At 39.6% G+C, this 27258-nt stretch overlaps 1 protein-coding gene across 1 annotated transcript; it reads right to left on the bottom strand.

Annotated features, from left to right (window-relative positions):
- Positions 1-19: 19 nt before the first annotated feature.
- LOC146465017 (ATP-binding cassette sub-family C member 4-like) lies at positions 20-14278 on the bottom strand. Its single transcript, XM_085129054.1, has 6 exons — positions 13745-14278; positions 12565-12950; positions 10661-11955; positions 8878-9448; positions 7666-7802; positions 20-1264 (listed from the first exon to the last, which is right to left on the bottom strand). Exons 1-6 carry the CDS (start codon positions 14273-14275, stop codon positions 357-359), a joined length of 3828 nt encoding a protein of 1275 aa, XP_084985180.1. The 5' UTR covers positions 14276-14278; the 3' UTR covers positions 20-356.
- Positions 14279-27258: the final 12980 nt, after the last annotated feature.

The raw sequence follows: 27258 nt of genomic DNA, 5'->3' as shown, positions 1-27258 counted from the left end.
CAAGATCAAGATCAATAAATCTGTAAGAAAAATAGATGAAAAAATATGTTTCAAAAATAGCATTTCACTATTTGTAAAAGCAAATGTATTACAAGTTATACAAATCAAGAAATTGCAAACATTTACAAAAACATGTCACAGCAATTAAAACCTATAGGATACAATGGAATAAAACTCAGATTAAATTAAGATAAACAATACATAGTCAGATGGTGGCGTCCACAATTCTTGTCCAAATGTCCATGTGGATAAGTTGCGAAATGTCCTCGGCAGTGTCGACTTGTATCTCGAAAACAGTACCTTAGAATTCAATTAATGTGACTGCTCATACCTTTAATCAAAACGTTTATCCTGTTCTAGAAACCGGAAACTCGAGCCATTTCACTCAAGGTACTTCCTTTCCTATTTACGAGTGTATAAAAACTATCGAATTCATCAACTTCCCCTTTTGTTAAGACTAAAATCTTGTCGCAGTCTCTAATTGTGTGCAAACGATGAGCTATAGTGATGACTGTGGAGTCTTGCAGTTTCTCACGCACAACGTTCCAGATTGTTTGTTCTGTGTCAGGATCTACATGTGCAGTTGGTTCATCCAAGATGATGATCTTGTTCCTCTGCAACAACACACGAGCCAAACAGATCAACTGTCGCTCTCCTACGCTGACGTTTGCACCTTGTTCCAACAACTCGTAATCAAGCTGTCCCTCCAGGCTTTGTACGAAATCTTTCAGTTGCACATCCTCCAAGGCTCGCCATAAATCCGCGTCTTTGAACTGCTCCATAAGGTCGAGGTTTTTCCTAACCGACCCACTAAAAAGGACAGGGTGCTGGCCAAGAAGGGATATACATCTCCGAGCTTCTCGGAGATTGATCTCCTTTATTCCAACTCCATCAAGTATTATTTCTCCATCAGCGTCTGGCATGCGCATAATAGCCGCCACAAATGATGACTTCCCTGCACCCGTGCGGCCTGCAACACCGATCTTTGCTCCTCCTTCAATGATTAAGTTAATTTTCCTCAGTACTTGAGGTCCCCCAGGATAGTATGTCAGTGATACGTCTTGGAATGTGATATTTCCTTCGTGTGGCCAGTGTTTCGGGGGAAGTCGTTCCACTTTGTATCCAGGCTCAGATTTAAGCTTGGTGTACGTCATGACTCGTTCAACTGACGTCATTAAATTCTCGACTTGCGATGCTTTTTGGACAGCGAGGTTATTCAGGGCCATGGTCTGAAAGGCGTAAACTAAGGCCAGTCCGGCAAGGGCTAATTGAAGAAAATAAACAGAGGCATTTTATTGGTGAACGAAGCATTTAGGAGAGTCTTTGCTGACGTCATTGCTTACACTTTTTTCCATATATGAAACAACATGCTACAAACAAGTGGACACCATAAACTAAATGAGCTTGTCACATTTGGTAATCAGGGCGAACATCAGTGAAAAATGTTGAATATTCTTGTAGAAATGAGCTTTCAATAACTGAAATTTACAACGAATCTATGGCTAGGTGACAGTTCTTGTCAACCAGCAATACATTCTTTGTGAAATTTTGTTATTCGGCTCAAAAACTATTTGACATGTCATGCTCAAATTTTCATTTGCACTTATTTCTAGCAAGTTTTCCTGTTTATGCTAAGGTATGCTAACGAGACTGAAAATGCAAATAGTCTTGTTGATGATGCAATTAAGTCCATGTATGATTGCTTTATTTTGTTGGTCATTTCCAGTTATAATGTTCGCGGAACAAACAAGTCCAGATAGTGTGTTTGAGGACTTTTCTTGATCTTTTCCTCTAACTCGAACGTCCATTATTTTGCATGGAATTTTTGCAATCACCATATTTTTTTTCGACTTCGAAAAGAACGCAATGGTTTTTTTTTTAGCAGTTTTCGTCTCCTTTTCTAAAAAAACAAAAGGAAATTCAGACTGTTGATATTGTCTATTATCATAAAAATATAACGATAGGCCTTATAACGATTAATACAGCTAACAATAAAATTGGATAATAACGCTAATGTAAGGATGAAAAGATTAAAGAATCTACGAAAGTATGCAATTATTGAATAGATGACATTTACTGTTCAACCAACGCTTTTTTTGGACAACCCTTATCGAAACAGCTGTATATGTTTTGCATCTTTTGCTTTTAATAGAAAAATTGGAATTGTACAAAAAAGAATTGGAGGAATTTGTAAGGTGGCGCACTCAAGGGGCGATTCTAAGATGCAAAGCAAGATGGTATAATGAAGGTGAAAAAAATTCAAAGTACTTTCTTAACCTTGAAAAGAGGCATTATAAACTTAACACTATAAGTCAACTCCAAATCAACGAGAACGAATTTGTCACGTCTGATACTGGAATCCTAGAAGAATGTGAAACCTTCTATAAAACCCTTTACAGATCTCAAGACATTTTTTATAGATTTCTTAGGAACAGCAAGGGTGATAAAATTAAACGAACCGTGTTGATAAATGATTACGAGAATGGCGGTCTAAAAATGGTTGACTTATCTTCTTTTAACAAATCCCTAAAAACCACTTGGATTGGAAAATATCTGGATACTTCGAACCACGGAAAATGGAAAGAAATTGTCTTCCTTGAGCTCGAAAAACATGGCGACAGCCTTATCTTTAAAGTGCCCCTAACCCTTCAATTTGTTTTCTTTTGGTAGATTTCCATATCTTTCAAGAACTCATTTTCGAAAAAATTTTTGAGAAATATTGAATCCTTTTTTTTTTACGAGCGCTAGAAGTGAAGGCAGTCTTGTCGATATTTTCACCTATCGTTCGCATTAGTCCCCCACTCGGCCAAATATGGAGCGTGACGTAAGAAAAGGACATCGTGCAAAAATATCCGAAGATTCGCGGTAATGCTTCAATTGTAAACAGAGAAAATGGTTGGAAAATGTGTGGTTTTTGGATGCAGCAGCTCTCGAAATGTAGAGAAAGGAATCAGCATGCATAAGAGGGGTGTCGAATGGTCCCATTCAATTTAAAAGTGCTCGCAAAAATTGGCCTTTGCTCGAATTGCTCGCAAAAATTAAACGGGTGCTCGCTTGCTCGTGCTCGCAAAATTTTTGCAACTGCTCGCATGCTCGCACTCTCGTTAACATGTACTCGATTGCTCGAGATTTCGTTAATCCTATTAATAAAAGAGAGATTCCAGCTCGCGGAAAATTTACGAAGTACTCGAAGTGCTCGCTGCTCGCTATCTCTATTTTTCTAAAGTGCTCGCTGCTCGCCATCTGTATTTTCTAAAGTGCTCGCTGCTCGCAAGAAAAATTTGACAACAGCTCGTGCTCGCAAAAATAAACACAGTGGTCGCATGCTCGCAAAATGCTCGCAAAGACCATTCGATACCCCTCATAAGATTCCCTTCTGAATCCTTCTGGTGTCCTTTTCTTACGTCACAGTGTCAAATATCGGACGCTTCTCATTGGCTCGTTCCTAATGAGCCCACGAGAGAAAAATTTGTCCAGCGGGGCTTAAAGGGCGCAAAAATTTAAAAATTTCAGTAACTTTTAGCGCTCGTAAAATAAAAAGGATTCAATATTTCTCAAAATTTTTTTCGAAAATGAGTTCTTGAAAGATATGGAAATCTACCACAAGAAAACAAATTGTAGGGTTAGGGGCACTTTAAGGGAAATTTAAACAAGACTGATTCCCTCAAGACTTTTCCAGTAAAGAACAACTTCACGAAAGAACTTTTTGAAATTTGGTCTGAGGTCAATTTTGAAGGTGTTATAAAAACAAAACAACAGTTTCTTGAACAGCCTTTATTGCATAACTCGCTAATAAGAATTGATAACAAGCCAATTTATGAGAAAGAACTCTTTCTGCGAGGAATTTTAAAAGTCAAAGATTTAATGAAAGAACCTTGCAAGTTTCTTTGTTTCAAAGATTTTATTGAATTATATAAAATACAAATAAACCCCTTGAAATTTTGTGGGCTTATATCCGCCCTTAAATGTCTTTATAATAAAAATTTCCCAAATGAATCCAGTACAGCTGTTTCGGTTAAATCGGATTCTTTCCTTAACTCATTTCTTAAAAGCTCTAAAGGTAATAGAATACTTTACAAGAAACTTGTCTCTCTTAAAAGCTATATATGCACTAGAGAAAAGCCAATTAAAATGGAACACCATCGTTTCCCAGGAAGGTTGTAAGGCTGATTGGAAAGCAGCTTACACCTTGGCATCCAAGGGCACTAAAAGTTCGACCCTCATTAACTTCCAATACAGATTCTTGCACAGAATTCTTCCTACTAACGTTTTTCTAACAAAAATTGGTATCAAACAAGACCCACAATGCTCTTTTTGCAGTAAAGCTCCTGAAAATATTATTCATCTTTTCTGGTATTGTCCAAAAGTTAGTTTTTTCTGGAGGGTTCTGACTGTTAAACTTCTTGAATGTAAACTTATACCTCACGACTATTTGAAGGACATCGCAATCTTTTTGGGACTAAAGCCGGACACAACAAAGTTTGCTCTTCAATTGAATTTCTGTTTTCTAATTGCCAGACATTACATATGGCGCTGCAAAACCAGTAACAAGGTCCCTCAACTAAATATGTTTTTGGCGGTCCTCAAGTCCCAATTTAAGATTGAATCCTACAAACAAGCTCCTACTTCAAGGAAGTGGGATCCTTTAGTGCCCCTCTTCAATAATTATTGTTAGTTTCTATGACAAGCCTTTAACAAATTAGTATGCTTTTCCCAATTTGCCTCCTTGCTTTTGAGAAGCTATTGTTTTTACAGCATTCATTAATTTTCTTTTAATTTTCGTTCTTGGCACTGCTCACTACTGTGTTTTTGATTTTCCCATTCACTAAAAGAGAAGTGTTCACTGCTAAAATCTGTCATCACCATTTTCTTAAATGTATATGTTTTACTATCACGACTATTGTTATTGTTATTAGTATAATTATTATTATTACACTGTATTATTATTACTATTATTATATTTATTTTTTTATTTTTATTATTTTTTTGTGCTTGCAGCTGTAATTAGTGTGTTGTAAAAGATTATGTAATGTTGTACGGTTTGTTGATTTGTCGATAAAGTTTATTAAACAAAAAAAAGATGACATTTACTGTTCAACCAACTGCTGAGCAGGTTGCTATTTTAAGTTACGTTTACAGCTGTTTCGACAAAGGTTGTCCCAAAAAAGTGTACATGACAATGCCGAAAGGTAGTCTGGGAAATATCCAATAAATTTCAATAAAAGCTCACAATCCAAGATCGTACAGCGAAGACTCGAGATGGCGGGCGAATGCAGATTCTGAGCTTTTATTGAAATTTATTGGGTATTTCCCAGACTACCTTTCGGCATTGTCGTGTACGCTTTGTTTGGACAACCTTTCTCGAAACAGCTGTATATGTTTGGTTCTTTTGTTTTAGTTCGAAGCCTTTGGCCTTTACAGCCACACCAAATGTAGTCTCAACCGATGTTACACTTCTTGGGTTAAGCGGAACACGCTCTTCCCGAACTAAAATTCTCACTATAATTTCCGAATTTTGAACATCAGGTTCTTTCCCCAAATAACATGCCTGATATTCACGAATTGACACGTAAGTTTGAACTCGGTAGGCGCGAAAGACGGCTGGCTCACAAACGAAAAGTGGTTTCAACTGTTTGTTCCAAACAAAAACTTAGGCCAATTACATGAAGTTAAGTCAAATGCCTTTATTTGAGAGTAAAATAAGAAAAGAAAGGGAGAATATTACGGGCAAAGGATACAAACCTGATTAGTTTCGTTAGTTATATTGTTGACCTTTTTGTCGCTCAATGTGTAATTTGATCACAACATCGAAATCACAAACAATGACAAAGGCATGGTTGACTAGGATCCTTTAAATTTCAAAATAACATAAATCCAGATGACAGTTATGTCAATTTACGCCTTCTCAGTCAAATGAGCACTATCAAATTATTTCAACGTTGATTTACGAATGGAACAGCAAAATAGACAGTATTGTCTGAATTTGCAAGCTGGGAACCTTCGTGCTGCCTTTGATGAGAGAGAGATTGGGGCTAGTATAGGCCCGTTTAAACGGTTTCAATATTTACCCAACATTCGTTCAACACAAGTTGAACGGCACCCTGCTAGCAGAGCCTTTCTTTTGGTTGCTCGATTTTGGCTCCCCTCAGTAAAGAAAAAGACAAAAGGAGGCTCTGCTCACAGGGTGGTTGAACGGATGTTGGTCAAATGTTGGATGAACGGAGTGTTCAAACGGTTTCAACGCCATTCAACATTTTCAAAGACAAATAAAATGTTAAAGCGATGTTGAATGAAAGTTTAAACCAATCTGAATTTGATTCAACACACTCTCAACAAGCTTTCAACATTATTTTACGCTTTCAACGATGGAAGAGTACGAGGCAGATTTCACGGACAAAAGTTCCCGCGCTAAAACGCTTTTTATCTCGTCAGAAAAACGTCGAAATATTTTGCTTTTCGCAAAATCTGTCGGCAGCGTTCCACAAATTTTCTCGGTAAGAATGTACCTATTCTTTTCACGATCAAGACAAGCGCTTGTGACCCTCCAAAAATCGAATGGAACCTTCTCCAGCTTTCTCCATGTGAAGAGCAGTGCTTCGAATGGCTTCGAATTTGAAAGACCCCCCAAAGAAAAATATTAACTGGATTGTAAAATTTTAACCTTTCAACCGCATATTAACAAGCGCGATCGTGCTGTGTGCTAAAGAACAACACAACACCGTGACGTAAACGACACTACAAACATGGCCTGGCGATGTAAACAAACGCGTTAACAGCTTCACGCGTTTCTCGCAAGTCACGTGAGACATTTTTTTTCTTTTACGTTTTTTCCGCTCTCGTTACAATTCAGCATACAACAGCAGATTACTTTGGCGATTTTAAATTGGAACGATGTTTCTTGCCTTGCCGAATCTTTCGATTACTTGCTTTGCATTCATTGGAAACAGAACGAAAGAATGTCGACATTGGCGATGTGCACCCTTTCTTTCCATACTGTGCGCTTTATTGAGCGTGAAATCACTACAAGATACTGCTAATTGAAATGCGTGTAAAAGGGACTTAGAAGAGAGCAAAAAAATAGCGCGTTTCAAGCGAAAGCAAGTTCTCTAACGTGATTTGATTCTCGGCTGAGATCAGTTAAGATAATTGCTTTAACACATTCCCTGATTCGGCCCAACACCTCGCTAATCTATGTCTGTCGTCTTTACTTGACACACCAAGGCATCATTTTACAGCTCCCGGAGAGAATTCTTTTTGAGGCCTAAGTTCGTCATGAAACCCCGCCCTCGACATTTGGTTCAACAACTGTGTTGAAAGCCTGTTGAAGCAAATGTTGAAACCGTTAAAAGGGCCTTATTTATTATGATCCAACAAGGGCACAATTTAGGCCAGTTCCTCATAATGCAGCGATATTTTTGCGCCCTTTGTAACTCTGTGTTGAAAGCAGATTTTAGCAACTGAAGGAACCGAAAACGAAAATTAGAGGCAAACACGTATATTTCAGCAACAGTACATATGGCATTTTGTTTCAGATTTTAGCTTAAGCATTTATTATTTAATATCCTAAGAAGCCTGTATTTCTCAGATCATCTCAAGATGCGCAGAACGTATGTACAGTAGCAAAGGGAGACCCCGTCCTGTTGTAGTTTTTCTGTTTAAGCCTACCCGTATCTTGAGACGCCAAAACTGCAGCAACAGCCACAGCGCCATCCAACAATAGAGTGATCAGGTCCAAACGTACACCAAGCCATCGTACACCTGCCACCACCATAATTAATGACTGATTATGAACATCTTGGTACCTTCAACGACAAATCAGTGATCACCAGGAGACTATGGGGTAAGAGAGCGAATCCCCCATACATGCCCCTCTTCCTATGAAAATTTTTTTCAATCTATTTTTGTTTGCGTTGCTATTTTAATGTAAACATCTTATTGGTCAGTTAGAGTGACGTCATTTACTTTTAAACTCAAAATGGCATGGCGCGAACTAAAAAAAGATTGAAAATAATTATCATGGGGCACAGGGATTCGCTCTCTTACCTCATAGTCTCTTGTGATCACTTAAATAAGGACTCTACAGTTTTACTTGCATTTTTGAAAAAAACCTTATATCGGTATCAAGAAATGGTTCATTGTATTGGATCAAATACCTCATCACACCTGACAACAAGGGCTTGTAATGTTTGGTGCGCTGAGGGAATTGTGCCGAGAATTGTCGGAGAGGAGGTGGTGACTATCGGAAATTGCTGACATGCTACATATTTAGATGCATTAGGAGAGTGGGGTGTGAAATGTTGCGCCTTAAGATGCTGTTAAGACTGGGGTACCCAGGGGCGGAATTGAGCACAAAAATGCTGACGTCAAACTTGATTCATACCAATTAGATTTTGAACTTTGCCTAGAGGAACTCATTTTAACTGGTTTCAACATTTCTTGCATCATTAGCGGCCCCGATAATCACCAAATCTTGTCTCCGTTTAGAGTTATAAAGCCCTATCGTGACAGCTACCTACTACGCAGAGCACTGTATTGTGTTTTTAACCCGGAGCGTGGGCGGAGGAGTGATACTACCCTATATATATGAGTTATATCAGTAGGTATGTGCGGGTCCAAAGGGTATCGTCTCTGATCATTTTTGGTCTACAATAGGGAATAGATTTCGACCATTTTGGTCTGAAAGCCTTAAAAATGAGTTTGGATTCTAAAAAACAGCTCTGAAAATGGGTATGGATTCTACAGGCCAGGTCTGAAAAACGATACCGGAAAATTACATTTTTTGGTCTGAAATAGTGTCAGGGTTTGGAGAGCCAAGCCGCACATCCCTACCAAAAGTTCCGAGGAGTACCCCCCGGGGATTGAAATAGTTACACTTACCTGTAAAACTTATCCACGAAATCTCTTTGTCTTTGTCTTGTTCGAATCGTGTCCAGGCCGTCCAGGGTCTCCGAAATATGAGAATAAACGGGACTACGAGAAATCGACTCCAACCTTTGGATATCTCTGGATGTTTTTAAGTAATACCTTGAAATACACACATTCAAAACAGAAAGTGGAACAACAACAGATAGAAGCCAGGGATTTGTGACAACTGGAACAAGAATTCCCATCAACACAAGCAAAAACATTTGGATGGACATTAGAAACATTTTTGGCAATACTTCGTCCAAATGACCGATATCTTTAGAGAACCGATTCATGACTCTTCCCACGGGATTTGAATCGAAGAACAGGACTGGTGCTTGTAAAATGGCCACAACCATTTTATTATGAAGACACTCAGAACATCTTAGAGAAACCACCAGGAAACTGTATGCACGAAAGATGGCGAATATCACGGACGAGCCGACCAGACAGCTATAGATAATTAGGTTTGTGTTGTTTCGCTGAGCATCTGTAGGCCACATTGTGAGAAAAGAGAGCCACACATCAGGGGAGACTATCATTACTGAAAAAGAAGAAGAAAAATAGCAACTTCAAAGATGAGACTAAATGAATAAATAACAGCGTTTCAAAGGGCGGGATACACTAGGAGTAACGAATAATGCGTTTTTATTGGTTACAGTTCTATTTTTTTCGCAGAGACAGTTGGTACAAGATGCGACATTGAAAACTTGGGTCACTTTGTCCCCGCTCCACGATGCCCAAATTTAAAATAGCTGACAAAATGTTTTCTTGCAGAAAACGTTTTTTATATAAGAGTGGTGATGTCTCTCTAACATGTCCGCGTTTCATGTCCATGCGACATGGTTACTAGTATGTCCTAATCATTTATATAATTTATATTGCATTTCAAGAACTACTCAAGACTTATTGCCTAGCCTTATAATTAATGAAAAGCGACAGTCGTATTTACTGAAATTAAAGAAAAGCTGTATTAGCATTATGAAGGCCAAACGATGCTCTCCAGTCTGATTTTTCTTCTTGAAATTTTATTAGGGTTTCAAGGGCGAGTCCTCAATGCGAGGCAATTTTGGATCAGTAAAGGTCCTTTTATGTGATTTAGCTCTCCAATCAGATGCATTTTTGTCTTAATTCTATTTTATGACATGGGACGGTAAACATTGATTGGAAAATAGGATTTCAGTAAATTTTCTGTGAAATGACCTCTGTAATAACGCTGCTAAGTTCAAGCAAGTTTAAAAAGATGATTTCAATGTTTCAAAATAATCTTCTCTGAAAACCAGGAAATTTACCAACTGATCTCAGTGGAACACTGGAACCCTGCGACAACATTTAAATATAATCATGACTTGAAAAATCTTGTTTCAAGTGTTTACAGATCGTTTAATTTGTCCAGTAAACAGCTTCATTGAAATCTGTGCGCTTAGTTTTGCTGAAATTTTTGTCCCTGGTTTTAGTGAAAGAAATTGTATTTCTCGAGTTGTTTCTAATGCTAAGAAACTTTACCGAGGTCAGTCACAGAAAATTCTAATGTTGTTTACCAATAAATCTGAAACTTCAAAACGATTATACCGGGCCTCCCGAGCAGATATTTAAGTGAAAAGACCTTTGGTACTCCAGATAGAATTACTTAATTTGGAATGTCACTCCAAATCATAAACCGTAATATGTATGAAAACTAAGAACAACACATAATTGTCGTTACTTGTTACCCGATTTTACTTCACGAAAAAAGAGCAAAAATGCTGTGATTTACCTTGAGTAATAACGCACAAACAAATTACTGCAACGATCACCGGGCAAGATACTCCGCTTCTAAAGTAGTTCCAGTAAGTGTTAGAAGACACCACTCCGATTACCCGATCTTCTTCTAACATTTGGAGACCGTGGGCTTCATTGGTTTGGGAGACAATTCTGCCAAAGTTGCCAGTATCTTCAACTTTCTCTTCATTCTCCCGATCAGTACTGCTCTGTGAATTGTTTTCGCCCAATTTCTTGTAGAGCGGATCAACAGTTGCATTCAGAATACCTTTCGCTTTTAACTCAGTGAAGCTTCCTGTTCCCAATACACGACCTTTGTAAAGCATAATCACGTTATCGGCTTCTTGCATGTGCTGTTCTTGGTGGGAGGTTATCACCAACGTTTTGTGACCCAGTAGGCCCTTGAGGCATTTCTCAAAGATTTGTTGGCCAACTTTGAAGTCCACAGCACTCAGGGGGTCATCCAAGAGGTAAAGGTCTACATCAGCGTAGACAGCACGAGCTAAGCTTACTCTCGCTCGCTGGCCACCGCTTAGAACTTCCCCACGTTCTCCAACAACTGTTTGATCACAGTCAGGAAATTGATGGATGTCTTCTTTCAGGGCGCATGCGTCAACGATTCTTGTGTACTTAGCTTCATCGTATGGTTCACCAAACAAAATGTTTTCTCTTATAGTCCCAGAGAAGACCCAAGCTAATTGCGGTACGTAAACAAGAGTTCCATCGTAGCTTATGGTCCCGCTTGAATCTTGAAGCTCACCTGACATTACTGAAAGAAGAGTGGATTTTCCACTGCCTACTGGTCCAGTGATGACTGTTAAGCTCCCTGAGTGGGCGGTAAACTCGATATCTTGTAAAATAAATTCATCTTCGCGCTTGGTTTGTTTCTTCGTAAGTCTTGACACATGTAAAATTGTTGAGTTTTTCACGTCACCAATTTCTTCGAGATGATCTATCTGGTTATTTCTTTTGAAAATCACAACACTTTTGTCGGCCTCACTGTCAGCACCCGGATCAAAACAGTTTAAAGAGAGAAATTCTTCTATTCTGGCCAGTGAGGCAGACGTGTCGTATGTTTCTAGCAAACCATATGCCAAGTTTGTGCAAATGGACATTCGTAACATACTGATAAAGGAGCGAAACATAAAAACATTGACAGGTGTAAGTGGCTGACCAGTTAGTACCAGAGTGATTATAGACACCAGGGTCGCTATTGGTGTTGAAGTGTATTCCAAAGCAGTAATACCTGATAGAATTGCACTCTTTTTACGCATGATGTCTACTTCTTGTCTGAAAATGAAAAAGAAAGGAAGTTGTAATCCATTTTCCTACTAGCGATCGGCAGCCAAAGATGAATGATACTAGTTTCTGTGCACTAATAGGGTTATTTTTTACAAAACTTAACCATTGTTTTGACATTTACGCCGAAAATAATACCCTTTTTGGTCATTCAAAGTTGCACTAAGAGTACGTGACAAGCTTGCTGACTTACGATGGAAAAGTTTCTATTACATGTAAAATGGATCGACTGAAATCCATCAATCACAGAAGACAAAACCCTTTATGAAGTCGATAGAACATTCTGAAAGCTTTTATTTGGACGATGGATAACAAAGCATGAATAATCACTGTCTGCATGCGGCAACGGTCCTGACATGTCATAACAAGTATTGTCAGATATGATTTGAAGAAATCCTGCAAATTAATTTTGGCCGTTGCTGTCGTATTTTAAAACAAGTGACGAATGTTTGAAGTAACTTTCTGCCCATAGGGGTTGAAGACCTTTCATTGTTTCAATAGGAAAAAACTAACTCATGAATAATAAATTCAGACGGTTTATTATAATTCAGGTTTTTAGGTCCTTGCAGACTCTTTGGAAAATTCAGGGCTTATTCATACCTTCTTAAATGTTTTATTCTTTCTCGGTATTGATCCTCCCACGCATGCGTTTTGATGGCACGTATTCCACGGACCACTTGATTCATCAAAGAGAGGCGCTTATCGGAAACCGCTGCTGTGCGCAAGCGCAGTAAGGCACCAGAAGAGGACAATACGGTGAAATATGGCACAAGGAAACATAGGAAAATAACTCCCAGTAGAGACTGCCAGCCAATAAAATAGACGAGTAAAACTATTACCAAAGGGATTTCAAAGCACACCATCGAGCCAAAAAACAACCACTTGACAACCTCCTGGTCAAAAAATCGCTGAACGTCGTTTGATACAAGGTCAATCACGTGACCTGTTGTAAATTTTAATAATGCATCCTTCCCGAGAAGAAGGGTCTGAAAATTAAGAAATAAGAGTATATCAACTTTATTTGCTAGCGGATGAAACTAGCAAGAGAAACGGAATGCTATTAAGAGTGAGGTTGAAGGTGAGTGGGATGCAAGGAGCTGTTACATGAATCACTAAGGGTGGGTCCCTTTGGGATGATCCAGATCAAGATCAATGATCCAAGATCACTCGAATCATGTTGCATCAAAGAAACCGAGGAATCCACTCTTGAATCATTGATCCTGATCTGGATCATCCGAAAGGAACACACCCTTAGTTTATAATTTTCTTAAATGTGCTAGCTTTAACCAACACGTAATGAATATAAAGAAATTAAGAAAAGTGAAGATAAAGGAGTTACGTGTGTCTTGGGTTATTATTATGAATATTGCACTTTGCTTTTCTTATAGGTGAATCTTTGGTGACGTCATTGTTTAAATTTTGCCTCATCATCATGTACCAAACAAAATGGAAACTAAAAGGACATGTCAGTCTTGGTAGTCAGTGCAAATATTAGTGTGATATGTTGAACTCTCTGAGAAACTAACTTTCAAAAACTCACTGTAAAATTTACAAAGAATGTATGTCTGCGTGGCAATACATTCTTGGTGAAATCTTCACATTTTAAACGTAACGTTTGTCAAAAAAACTATTTAACATGCCTCGCTGAATCGCCAAAAAATACTAAGCTTGCCAAGCCCTTTTAGTTATAGAGCGCATTTATTAGTAGGGAGTTTTGTTGTTTATGCTTATGGCCGCTAATCAGGCCAAGCATGGAAACAAAGATCCTTCTACAGCTTACCTTCATGTAAATAAGTCCCTTTAGAGCGCTGCTTATTCTGATTCCCAGCAGTTCACATCTGTATGCAACCTGGTGTCCAGCAAGGCTACGGATCAGAACATTGATGACCATAGCTAACGCACATCCATAGAGTCGGTAAATACGCTGAGATTCAGCTGACAACAGGGACGCCATGAAATATCCCAGAAACAATGGTTCCATAATGCGAGAAAATGCATTTATGAACCAGTTTAAGAAGAGAAAAATGACGTCTTTGACAGAGAGCATCTTCATTACGCTTTTCCAAAGTCTGGGTTTTCTACCCTTTCCTTTGCAATCTGTGATTTCCTCGTCCCATTTTACTTTGAGCTGTTCAGTCACAAAGCAGGTTGTATTTTTTTTAGACAGAGGGAGAAAATCATTTTCGTGTAGAGTTTGTTCATTGCCCGTCTTGAAGACATTGTTCATCCATCGGAAGAAAAGAAGGGACACAATGCTGAGTTTTTCCGTATTTGTGTCGTTCGTGATCTTCTTGTATCCATTTCTTGCCATGGCTTTGGGTCTAAAATTTGATTAAAGATAGGCAAATAAGTAATTATAAGTTAGGTCACTAATGCCTTCGCTAGGAATGTAACCATACTGTATTGCCATGAACAAAAGGTCACTTGTCTGAAGGCTTGTATCACAGCTTGCTTGCCTGTCGTCACCTATCAGATCAAATGCTTCGCCTACACGCAAAGCATTTGATCTTATTGATTACAGCAGGTGGAGAGTGAAAGAGCTCGGTCAACCGCCATATCTATTGCCCTGGAGACCGACAATGAAAGTGATCTACATGGCTCGTCAACATAATTGTGTTTTTTCCCCGCAGAAAAGGCCCCCGTGACAGGACACGTTTTCTTAGTTGAATTATGCTTTAAATTAAGTCTCGCTTTTGCGATATTAATCATACTTTCTTATTTGAATTAAGGCTCTTCACGGTTTCAAACAAGCGATTTACCACACTATAACACGCCGCATATGAAAAGATCCATGACCGATTTAAAATTGCAAAGTACTACACAATTTCCTTACCCTTTCAAACTATAAACAAAAACTTACGGATTATTTGCAATCATTGTGAAGTTATACTATTATTTCTTAATTACGTGTTTATCTCTAGTCGAGAGAGGTTCCCCGTGGGACTTTCGCATTTGAGGTGGAGTAGCTGTCAGGAAAATAAAAACTCAGAGGCGCGATTCACCATCATACTACCATTCATGGAGAATTGGGAAAGGGATCACCGCCCATTTGAAAGAGTAAACTGCAGTAACAGCGGGTTCAAGTTCTATATCCGCTCGTGTATGACGTAGTTTGATGTTGCGTCATGAATTGTGTGCAGTAACGATAGGCAGTGAACAATTAGCGAGAACAACGTATTGTAAACTGGCAACTTCAGAAGTCAACGAACTACTTTCTTTCTTTCTTTCTTTCTTTCTTTCTTTCTTTCTTTCTTTCTTTCTTTCTTTCTTTCTTTCTTTCTTTCTTTCTTTCTTTCTTTCTTTCAAACACTTTCTTCTTTTACTGTAGCTATTATTTACACCTGACCTCTTCTTCTCAAGGCTCCGGCTACGCATCAACAATTAGAAACTATGCTTTCTCAATCTTTAATGAACAATGCTAGTCAGTCCGTAAAATAATCACACTTTATAAAAGTGCTCAGAGAATATAACACCCCACTATTTTGCTATCATCGCATCAATGGTATAAACTTAAAAATAGATAAAGTGATCCTGGTCCCACTGAGGTGATAGCTACAATCTTCCAACTGCAGACTGACAATCTTTTTAGAATTAGCATATGGAAATCGCCCTTAATTTGTGTGACTTGGAAATACATTGGCGCCCACGAATCGCATCCTCAAGACGTTATAATTAGCGCTTGTGAAACAGGGAATCGATTGACCGTCAGTTTCATATAAGAGACTCTTAGAGATACATTACCCCAGGAGTGCTTAACAGAGCCAACTGCAGAGAATCTTTTTAGAATTAGCATATGGAAATCACTCTTAATTTGTGTGACTTAGAAATACATTGGAAAATTTTTCGCTTGGAAAGCTGCTCACGAATTTCGTGTGACGAGAGGATTTATAGATATTTAGTTTATTTTGCTTTCGCTGATAAGAATATGAAAACCAACGTTTTCGCAGATAATATTAAGGTCTTAGGTTTCAAGTTCAATAAACCGCAAACACTATCTGTTGTATTCATTTAGGCGGAAACTGTTTATATAAGAGCATAACTGCAATAAGTATTCAAGTTGTAAGTTAAGCTGGCAGAAACTGTTATCCATATGTGTTACTTTTAGAAGTAGTTAATGTTTCAGAGTAAGCTAGAGTTTCGTCCAATAGACTATTGGATTTATGTCTCCAAGAGACAGCGAATTTTCTCCCAGGAGAAGGCCTTTCTTAAAGTGGTTTTATAGAGTTTCCCCCGTCTATCCCTTTATCTGTTTATGAAGGCAAAAACCTGTTTTTACATTCGTAGCAAGCATAAGCAAAAATTGCAAAGAAAATTCAAAACTCACCGTGTTAACTTTGAAACATGTCGTGCAACGAATCAAACGAAATGGTTGGTTGGTTCCTTGTTGTTGTTCAATGCTCTTCAGTTAAATTTAGTCATTTGAGAAACTAGCTTTATTTGCATGCGTAGCCATTATCATTACCATGAAAATAAAAAAAGATAAATCACCCTTCACCGACAGGAAATGGAAGAGCGCCCACGAATCGCATCGTCAAGACGTTATTATTAGCGCTTGTGAAACATGCAGGGAATCGATTGACCGTCAGTTTCATATAAGAGACTCCTAGAGATGCATTACCCCAGGAGTGCTTTTAAGCATATCGCGATCGGCTCTGTTTTATGCAAAAATATTCGCTCCTCAGGCCACAGAGGGCTGGTTGGGAATTCTTGGCACCAACGAGATACTTGCTGGGAAACGGGTTTTCGGGCTGGAAATTATTTTTGTAAAGGTCTCTTCAGTCCTTGATGACAGCAAGGTGCTGGCTTGAAAAAAAAAAAGCAGGGAATCGATTTAACATCAGTTTTATATAAGAGACTCCAAGAGACGCATTACCCGTCCAAGGTGCACTTGACGATGCAAGCAATGTTTAGTTTTTGCGTTTATGGAACATTTCGTGGTTTTAGTCAGTGTGTCTAGTAGTATAAACATAGTTAATGAGAGGCAATGGTTATCAGACTGAGTGAAGCCTGACAAACTTCTTTGTTATACGTTTTTGTTAGCATTTTTGGCCTTGACCGTGCACAGACCACAACAGTGGTTTGGAGTAACCGACCAACAGAAACTTTCCTGTTAAGATATTCAACCATGGTGTGAACGTTAAAACAAAGGGTTGTGCACGGTCACGGCCCTTCCAACTTAAATTGTAGCACCGCTGTTTTCATGGTAAGGATTCACAACCAGTCGTTCAATTAACTATGGTATAAAGAAGGATACAAGAAATGTTATCCATCCAAAAGAACTATAGCATCTAGACCATCTCTCAGCCGAATGCACTAAACTGATGAAAGAATAATTTGTCAGTCTTAAGTTTAGCTCTACCAAGAGATTAGATGGACCAGCTATGAGAAGCGAACAAGACAAACTAAACGTTGCTTTAAACGAATGTGGTAATTTTGTTATTTTAACCCTTTAAGTCCCAGGTTGTGCTTTTTTTTCCCAATAAATTGTTTGCAATAAAAAGTCTGAACCACTTAATTTCTCCATAAATGGAGATGAAATAAAAATATCTTCGGTCTTAAGAAACTGAGGGCTCAGGCTAAATTGTTACGTGACGCACATGACGGTTGTTGTTTGTTCGAGCTCGTGCACTCGCTCGAATCTGGTAACTTTATTGCTTTATAAGTGTTTTTTCGAGCCATTTTCCTCAGCAGAAGCTCACAGTCTGGCTGATCATTAAGCTGGAATGTGGGTAGAGGCAAGCCTCTGAAAGAAAACCGATCGAGGTGAGAGGTGATTTCATGATGCCTGAGTCGTCAAACATCCTGTGTAGCAGCCAATCCGTCCAGAAAGTGGCCTTTTTGAAGCGAAAAAAGGGTTTTATACGCCGATCAATTGTGAAAAAGAGGAATCCTCTATTTTACTTAACATTTTCCCATTTACATCCCTGTGTTTTTTGTTGTCGAAACAAAATTACATCTAAGGAGATTATTAAAGTGCATGTAAAGTGAAAAATAATTTAGGCCTATTTAAAAGGCCTTTCAAAAAGAGCAAATGGCGTTTTCTTTAAATATATTCTCTCCTTCCAGAGATATTCAAGTTTTTGTTCAAAACCTGATGGAGTCACAAATCGTCTCCGTACAAAAATAAATCACAAAATCCATAATACCATAATAAGCATTTTATGATTTATTGGTAACAGGGATGTTTAAAATGGTCTCAAAATACGGCTTGTGCGATTTGAGAAGTTTCAAACATCACGAGGAGCCGAAACAAATGGCGTGTGTCCAGTCCAATCATTCCTTACAACAAAGAAGTTGCCGAGGCTCACCTCAGAGTCCTGGAAGGGAGATTGGATCGAGATCCTACTCTCAGATCGGCGTACCAAGCATCCATTGAGATCGACGTGGCAACTGGGTACTTACGAAACATGTCAAAAGAGGAGATCATAAGTCCAGCGAATCGTGCCTGTACTATGACGCACTATCTCCTCCACCATCCAGTGAGAAACCGTTAGAAGGCCGAAAAAGTGTGACGCGTGTACGATGCTGCCGCTAAATTCCATAGAAAATGCCTTGACGACTTCGTTTACTGTGGCCCCGATTTGCTTGGTCCGTTGTTTGGAATACTCCTTCGCTTTCGGCAAGGACTGGTTACCTTATGGCTGATGCCAAGGATATGTACCTCATGCTTCATGTGCGCCCAGAAGATAAGACAAGATAAGACTTGTCACTTCGTATAGAAGTGACAAGTTCCTGGAGCCAGATGTCTACCAGTGCATGCGAGAGACGAATATTTGGCGAGTGCTCCGCTCCGGCCTGTGCAAACTTTACCGTCCTGTGATGTGACCAGCACCGCGCTGACTTCCCGCGCGCCGCTGCTTCCCTTGAGAACAATAGATACATGGATGATACTCTTGAGGCTGTGGATTCTCCAGACGCCGCCATCTGCCTCTATAGAGACTTGGCGGAAGTTATGAAACGTGGAGGGTTTCACCTTACTCGTCTAACCCACCTGACGTTTTAAAGGAAATAAAAGGGATTGACCGAGCTGAGATGAGCTAAGCTAGGATTGAGCTCCAGGGGAACCAGGCTATGAGAACCCTGGGCATTGTTTCGACTCTGCGGAAGACAAGTTTGAGATCACATCTCCTGTAGCAAAGTCTGCGAAGACACCAATTCAAGGCCTAAGTTTTGTGTCGTCAGTGTGGAATCCATACGGTTTTGTGTCGCCGTTTCTTCTGCGTGGAAGAGTCCTCTTTCAATAGTTGTGGCCTCTGAAGCTAGACTGGTATGACGTTATTGACTATGAGAGGTTACAAGTGTGGACCAAGTTCGAGAAAGAAGCTAGGTCATTGGACGAGTTGAGTTTTCCCCGACGTTATAGAAGAAGAAGCGAAGCTGCCAGCGATTACCAGATTCTAGTTTTTTCAGATAGTTCCATGCAAGCGAAATGTGTAGTGGGCTATTACCGTTTCGTGTATGAAAGCGAAGACGTGGATGTGTCATTGGTTTCAGCTCGTACGCGCGTAAGCCCGTTAAGAAGACAGGCCATTCCAAGACTAGAACTAGATAATAAACTTACCCGCCACAATTGTTGAAGAATGTGATCTAGCTTGAAGTATTGAGGCTCGTGGTATGGACAAACTCCGTCATTTGCAAACACTGGCTAAGGAAACCAAGCAGACGGTACAAAGATTTCGTCACGCACAGATTTGTCAATTTCCAGGAGAGAGTAGAGTCTATTGAGCAGAAGGGCGTCGATGTAGCAGTTCGGTACGTTCCCTTTGAGTTGAATACGGCTGATATTCGGACAAGGGGAGTAACACCTTCGAACCTTGATACCGACAGTACGTGGCAACGAAGTCCAGCCTTTCTTTACAAGCCTGAAAATGAATGGCCTGCACAACCGAGCGAACGAGCAAGCGATGAACCATCACAGTTAAGAAAGCCCGTACATGTCGGAGCAGTATGTGTCGCCCCTAGGGAGAAAAGAATCTGATCAACCTCGAGAATTTCACAGCTTATGGAAAGCTAAACGGGCAGTAGTTTGTCTTTTACGAGGTGTTCAGAAATTCAAGGGGATGCTTTCCAAAGCCGATGTGTCAAGGTCACCAACCTTAAGAGAGCTTCAGCAAGCAGAGAACATATTATGCATTTCCCAGAACCATATGCGTAAGATTCGAAAGCGAAAACTCAACCATTTATTTACAAATATTCCATCCAGTTATTCCATCCAGTTAGGCAATAAGGCAGTCAATAGGGCAGGTTTTCTACGAAAAGAAATTACACCTTTAACGAGCGAAATAACAATACACACGGAAAACGACAGAACTTACCGACTGTTTCGAATTCAAATTGTCCACAATTCAACGAATTGAATAACAAATTATGAAGGGTGCAAACATGGCGACTTGTTGGTCTAAGACGGAGCACATGGAAAATGATTATGACGTCAAATGTAGGCACGCAATGGGAGTTACAGAACACCATCCTTCGCGTTGTGCAGCGGGATTCCTTTGGTGATGAAATCTCTTGCTTGAGGCTTGGAAAGCCTTTTCCAAGGATTTCACGGCTGTCTAAGATAACTCCATTTCTGGACGACGAAGGGATCCTACGTTCTTAATGGCGGCTCGAAAATGCGGCGATGGACTTCGACGCCAAACACCCGGTGCTTGTGGAAGCCAAATCCAGATTTGGCCAACTGCTATTTGGACACAACCACACCCAGCTCGCCCACGGGCCTCCCGACTACGTTTATAATGAAATTAGGCATCGCTACTGGCTAGTTAGCGGAAAATCAGCTGTAAAGAAATTTGGTCGAAATTGTGTTTCTTCCAGCAGGAGGGATGCTCGTCCCAGTTCACTTCTTATGTCAGCAATACCGGAGAAATGAGTGATTTATTGTCCGACCTTTTTCCATGCACTCGTCGATTTATTTAGGCCGATCAAGGTCAAGGAAAGAAGAAGTCAAGTTAAGAGATGGGGTGATATCTTCTTCTGTGCAACCGTTCGTACTGTGTACTTGGAATTTGTCGACACCCTGGAGAAAGACTCTTTCCTGAATTGTTTCCTCCGCTTTGGTGGTAGACGAGGGTATCCTAGAACTCTCACTAGTGACCAGGGAACCAATCTCACAGTCCTTACGCCGAATTCCTTTTTGATTCAGCGAGGCCTCCAATATCTGGCGTCGAAGATAAAAAAATCAACAGTACAGTAGGAAAAGACATCGGCAGTCTCTCGCCCTCGCCAACATGTTGTGGCACCGCTGGCATTCTGAATACCTACCCCAGTTCTGACCGTCACGCCTAAGTGGACCACAGATAGCAGAAAAATAGAAAAGGATGACATTGTCCTGCTAGTTGAGCCAAATACGGCGCGTGACCACTGGCCGCTTTCACGCGTTCTGAAAGTTCATCCAAGTGAAGATGGAAGAGTTAGAAAGGTTGAACTTAAAACCCAAAGTGGATTCCTTATACTTGACCAGTGACTAAGTTTTGCCTACTTGAAGAGGCTGACATGACGCGAAAGTAGCTTGTCCGTAGGATAGATTTTGGTTATCTCGTCCGAGATAGCAATCCTTGCCCAGGGAGTGTTAATTTAAAAGCGCTTTTTTTTTTTTTGCCTTTTGTTACTGAAATCAAATATGAATGCAACTTTAATGAACTTGCGTAAATGGCGTGCCTGTCGGAACTCTAGCGAACATTAATATGCGAAATAGGCTTTATTTGAGCGAATGAGCGAGTTCTAAATGAATATCCTACGTCCGTCGAAAGAAACGAACTTAGGGGTGAGTTGTTTAAACTTTACTCGATTTCCATCATTCTAAGCGCCCTCAAAGCGCATTGTTAACTTTCTTTCAGTGATTTGACAAAACCCCGCTGCTGCTTATGTACAAATCCCCGACGGTGAAATAAAGTTGTCCACACCTAGTTTTGTTTTGTTTTATTGTAGCTCAGCGTCTGTTTAAGGTGCCTTGCTACCTGTACAGCTTATTAGTGTGTGGGAAAGTTGCTTTTCAACAGAGCTTGGATGTCTACGCTGACGGTACGGATCTGCTCAAAGTTTACTTTCTCAAATTTTACTTTTAGCTATGGTGCCTTTATACGTGACTTATTCAATTCATATTTCAGATATTTAGCTCATAAACTGGATTTAATAACGAAGGAATATCGACTTGTCATGATAATTCATCTTCTAAGAGGTAAGTATTTCGAACAAAAAGAGGAAGACAGTTTTTGTCGATTGTTTCTTTGGAGTTGAAAAGTTTTGGCAACGGCTATCTGTTTCCTTCCTTAGATGCAATTTTCTTCGATCAAGATCCTCTGAGATAAAGTCTTTTTGTCGTATATGGGCAACGTCCAGTTATAAATGTCATTATTAAAAACTGAATTATTGTATAATTTGAATTTCCTTCTTCCGAGTAAAAACTTGACGTTTAGAATTTGGTGTTTAGGTTTTGGTATTTAGGTTTGTTTAGATTAGGTTAGGTTAGAGACCGGACTAAAAGTAAAGTAATAGCCAATAATAACAACAATAATACACACAAGCGTTCCAAAAGATATCAACCATACAACATTACTGTGACAGAAACTAGCCTTTGAAGTGGCCTTTGAACTTAAATAGGTTGAACGTGACGAACAGTACTCATAAGACGGGGCCGATTAAATGTGTGAGCACCGTTACATCTGAAACTGAGCTAAGTAAGTCACAGCGTCTGGTGTTATGTGCACATGTTATATTTACCGCGCATCTCTTTCATTACTTGGTAGCCCTCAACCCATGGGTATGTCGGTTAAAGGCCAGCACACATTTGAGATACTAAAAATTGAAAAAAAAAACTCCCCAGTGGATGGGATTCTATATAGTGCATGGCAAGGTTACCTTGGTCATTTGCAGGGGTTCTCTGATGATCCGCATGAACTCATTTACTACACTCAGTTATTACACCTAGGCAAAAACAGGCCATGTGGAACAAAGTGTCTTCTCTCTATAACAGCACTCAGGGACATATACTAGGCCCAGCCTGCCGACGAAAGATCGGAAATGCGGTCTGCTAACCACTCCCACTGAAAATGTCATAACACAGCTATCACATCAGTCTTTGTGATCGTAGAATGCCGTGCGCCTAGAATGACTGTGAAATGTTCTTTATATTTGCGTGACTATCTAATCGGCGCGGGTAAATTGTCGCGGGTCCAAAAACTTGAACTTTTATTATTTTAATCCATTAATAATACAAATTTCAAAGTGATCACCCAATTTCAAATTGATAAGCATTGTAACGGTATAAATTTTGTAAATTTTCATTTTTTTTTTCATTACGAGTGAATATTTTTCTTGAACAAACGATTCAAACACATCGATCTTAATTATCGGTCAGCAGAATAAATTGGCAAACCATTATCTCAGAAACGGAACTGTCAGCTATGATTCTATCCGGCGGTTTCAAATTGGTCCAATATGGTATCTCGTTTATACATTGTTCTTACGGGCAAAAGCAAAACATTGTTTCTGTGACGAAATTCTGTTCATAAGGGACATAGAGCCCTTTAACAGCGATGGTAAATTCACCTTCATTTTGTACTTTTCTGCAAGCCCGGCATCTTGGTGCTTGTCCACTTTTCTTTTTCTTTTTTTCTAGAGTCCAGACTTGCTGGTTTTTACTTCGAGGATCATTTGAAAGGAGGCCCTGCATGTACTATTTCTCTTCTAGTCTTTTTAGTGGCCTTTTTATATGCAAGGTTCTGTGGTATAAACGATAATGCATTTCCAACAATAGATGAGGCCTCGTCATCAGTTAGAAACAGCTGCTGCAAGAGATTCCTGTTTTCCGGCAGTCGACACATGTTAAATAATGTCCATATGATATGTTTACATAATTCTTTCCCAGAATTCTTTTCGAAATCTGCACAATCACAGGAGGGACTTTTTCCGATTTCTACTTTATGTTCAGAATTTTTTCCTAGGTTAACTATGATGTAGGCTCTGTGATAGGCTTTGGAGGAGTCTATTGATTTTATTTTGAGCTCTTCCTTCTCTTGTTTTGCCGTGTGCAGCCTATCGACAAAGGTTTTGTTACGAGTAGGTCGGTAACGACCTTCTCTTGTTCCGGTAGATTTCGACGTTTGGCTGACACTAGCATTATGCCTATCATGCGGATTGAGGATTCCAGGTGCATCTTGGTCTTGTAAAGCTGATATCTTGTCTTCGTCACAGAGATCTTCTCTAATCAGGTCCTCTCCAAGAAGCCTAGCTCTACGGATCTGATCTCTTGTCGCTTTGTGTCGTTTTTCCAGAAGAGATGGGCCTTTTCCACTCTTCCCAGTACCATCCATAAATGCTTTATATGCCGCTTCAAGTTGGATATTGTCCCGAGAATCGGCATGTGCGGCATCCGGCAATGACATGTTCATTCTGTCCCTCTTCACCCAACTGGCATGGATCAGCTCTGCGTGATTCATTCTCGGCGCACTGTCAAATGGCACGAAAGCACGAAAGATGTAGCTCCGTCTTTTGTGCCACCAAATCCAACCAGTTATGAAGGTATTTTCTCTCCTCACTTTCTTCAACGAAGTTTATTAAGTTTTAAGGCTCTAAGCAGCGGGACTTACTACTTCGAGCAGAGCATTGCACAAGTCTCTAAAATTTCGTCTTTCATGGTCATTTAACTTTCTCGCCTGCCTATTCCTACACTCTTTGAGGTGAAATTCGCATATTATCAATTTATGCAACGCATGAGGACCGATGGCTCTTTTTAGGCCTTCCATGTTTGACCCAACCATGTCTGTTATCCAACCTCTTGGGTTAAAGAAATAGCTACACGTGAATGTCAAATGTCGACCCACGACAATTAACCCGCGACCCGCGATAATTTACCCGCGACCCGCGACACGCGCAAATTAGACACGCTCTATATTTGCTGCAGAACTGATACTCAAAAGTTAGAGAGACGTGACCAGACACTGAGAGAGATGCAAGGTTTCATACCGGACATAGCTGTGCGAGTGATAGGGGCAGAGGCACACAAGGCAGGAGTCACGCTATTATTTGAACTTCTGCAGCATCCCAAATTAAATAAACAGGTCAGTATAATTTTATTACTCACCCACACCCTGCTTCATCTATTTTTTTTTATAATATTTTAATAGTCGATTTTCCACAGCTGTTGATTCATCTGTGTTTATTTTTATTCCTCGCGAAGCGAGGGCCGAAGGCCCGAGCGTAGCGAGGTTAATAAATTTGTCGGGCCAAGCCAGCCCGAGCGGAGCTATTCGAGCGAAAAATATATTTTTATATATGTATGTATGTATGTATGTTTATATATTTCGTTGAAGGTGTCCGCACTGTTGCCTAGCAACAGTGAAATACAAAGTATGAATGACGTCAAACTGTGTGGCGTCGTCTGGAGCAAAATTTGCATACATCGGGAAAGTTTGCGTGCCGGACCAAATTTCAACTGCAATGTTCACTGGATACAGAACTATATCTCCAGAATCTTTTCCCTTCCTTCCAGAAATCTTCTTTTGTGAAAGATTGCATTGAAGAAATTACACGTTTTGTGGCCGCGGTAAAATAATTTTCCGTGGAAAATAAATTCATCGAACACGACAGCGCTTCACGCACGTTGTACATTTCGTCGGGTCAGAAATAGATTTTCAACCGCAAGCCTGTGGCCTGTGGAACCTCGAAAATACCATGCTCATCAAAATAGTTGCCATGTTCAGAAACCTTTTAATCTCCTCATTTTATGCTACAATACGAGTAAAGACCAGCCCCAGCTTCGCGAGGTTTTGCGAGTCACGTATTTCTAGTTATTTTTTAATCTTTTCAGCTGACGTAAGTTCTTCTTGATTGCCTGATGGGACAAATTTTTCGTGAACTCAAGGAGGTATCGTTTGTTTTTTGTTTTTGTTTTTTTTGCTTCTATTTTTTGTCATCATTAAGACATTGGTATTGCTCAAAACCCGGTGAGTTTAACACTTGCTTACCACGGATTCCCAGCTTTACTGGATCCGCTTTCGAGAACAAAAGGTTAAGAGTGTTCTTTCTTATTGTTCCCCCTTTCATTGGCTTTGTTTTTGTTCGAGGGAACTGGGTAGCACATTATTACAATATTGAACAGTCTTTGAGTAACACACTCGCTAAGTCCACTACAAACAAGATCTCAAGATCATTGAGCTCGATCAGTCAGAGTTTATTGTGCTGGTGATATGCGGCCAGGAGCTTACAATCCTCGCTGTTTTTCAGACAAAATGATATGATTCAAGATTGTCTTTGTATATAGCAATTTGAAATGACTGTACGCGAAAAAAAAAAACCTGAAACGAAATAAAAATAGCAATTTGATTGGTTTAGCAAGCAAAAACAAATACGCACGGGTTTTGTTTTGTTTCGTTCTGTTTTCAGGTGGCTTTCTGGAAGCCAATCGATGTTCTCTTTGGCGTCACTCAGTTTCCTGAAATCCGAATGGTCATTCTAGTGATGTTCCTTGTTAGGATGTTTTTCACCGAGAAATAAGAAATATCATGAACACCAGAGATAATGGGTATCTCAAGCATGATAAAGCATGGCTTATTCTTTACTTAAGACACCCGGCGAATTTAAAACTATCTATCTTTGAAATCAATGTTTTTTAAATCTCCAGGGTGGCCATAATTTTGTAATGGACGTATTATAGCGACCTTATATTCCTTAAGGCATAAGAATAGTAGTCACGTGTTTGATGACGTCACAATTGCGCTGAAAACAAATTGTCAGATGGGGAAAGAATGGTTTATTGTGACTCGGAGCTTAGCACGTGTGATTGTAGCTTCTATTGTATAGTAGCTGAATCTGTCCTGAATAGCATATGTTTTGGTTTTATTAAGAAAATATTAGGAAGTTTTAATAAGTCACGTGTCCTATTTTGTTAAATAACCCGTTAACTAAATATTGAAGTCAACCATTCGGGAAAGATTCATGTAAGGTATAACAATGCAGTAAGAAAAACGTTCTAATCGATATTCATCATATACAAACTCGGCGGCCCATTATCTATTTTCTTTTTGTCAAAGAAACAATCATAACCGGTCACGTGACATCCATTTTTAACACCCGAGGTTAGAAACGAGTTAAGGTCATTAAGTTCTATGTCCCTGCCAAGTTTGGTGGTCTTTCAGGAAACTTCTGCAGAGTTAAAATTGTTTCTATTTTTTACCCAGATATAGCCTTGAGCAATGCCTGTATGGTGTGTTTAGAGTATGTTGTTGAGAATGTGACGATCTTTCTTTGTTTTTTTCTCGCCGAAAAATCGCGCGACGGATATGAAATCGGAAG

Source organism: Pavona decussata, unplaced genomic scaffold (genome assembly GCF_977016875.1).
Source record: "Pavona decussata unplaced genomic scaffold, jaPavDecu1.1 SCAFFOLD_158, whole genome shotgun sequence".
In the NCBI taxonomy this organism is placed as follows: domain Eukaryota; kingdom Metazoa; phylum Cnidaria; class Anthozoa; order Scleractinia; family Agariciidae; genus Pavona; species Pavona decussata.
The sequence above is the reverse complement of the archived record's forward strand: the minus strand, read 5'-3'. Positions and strand labels throughout refer to the sequence as shown.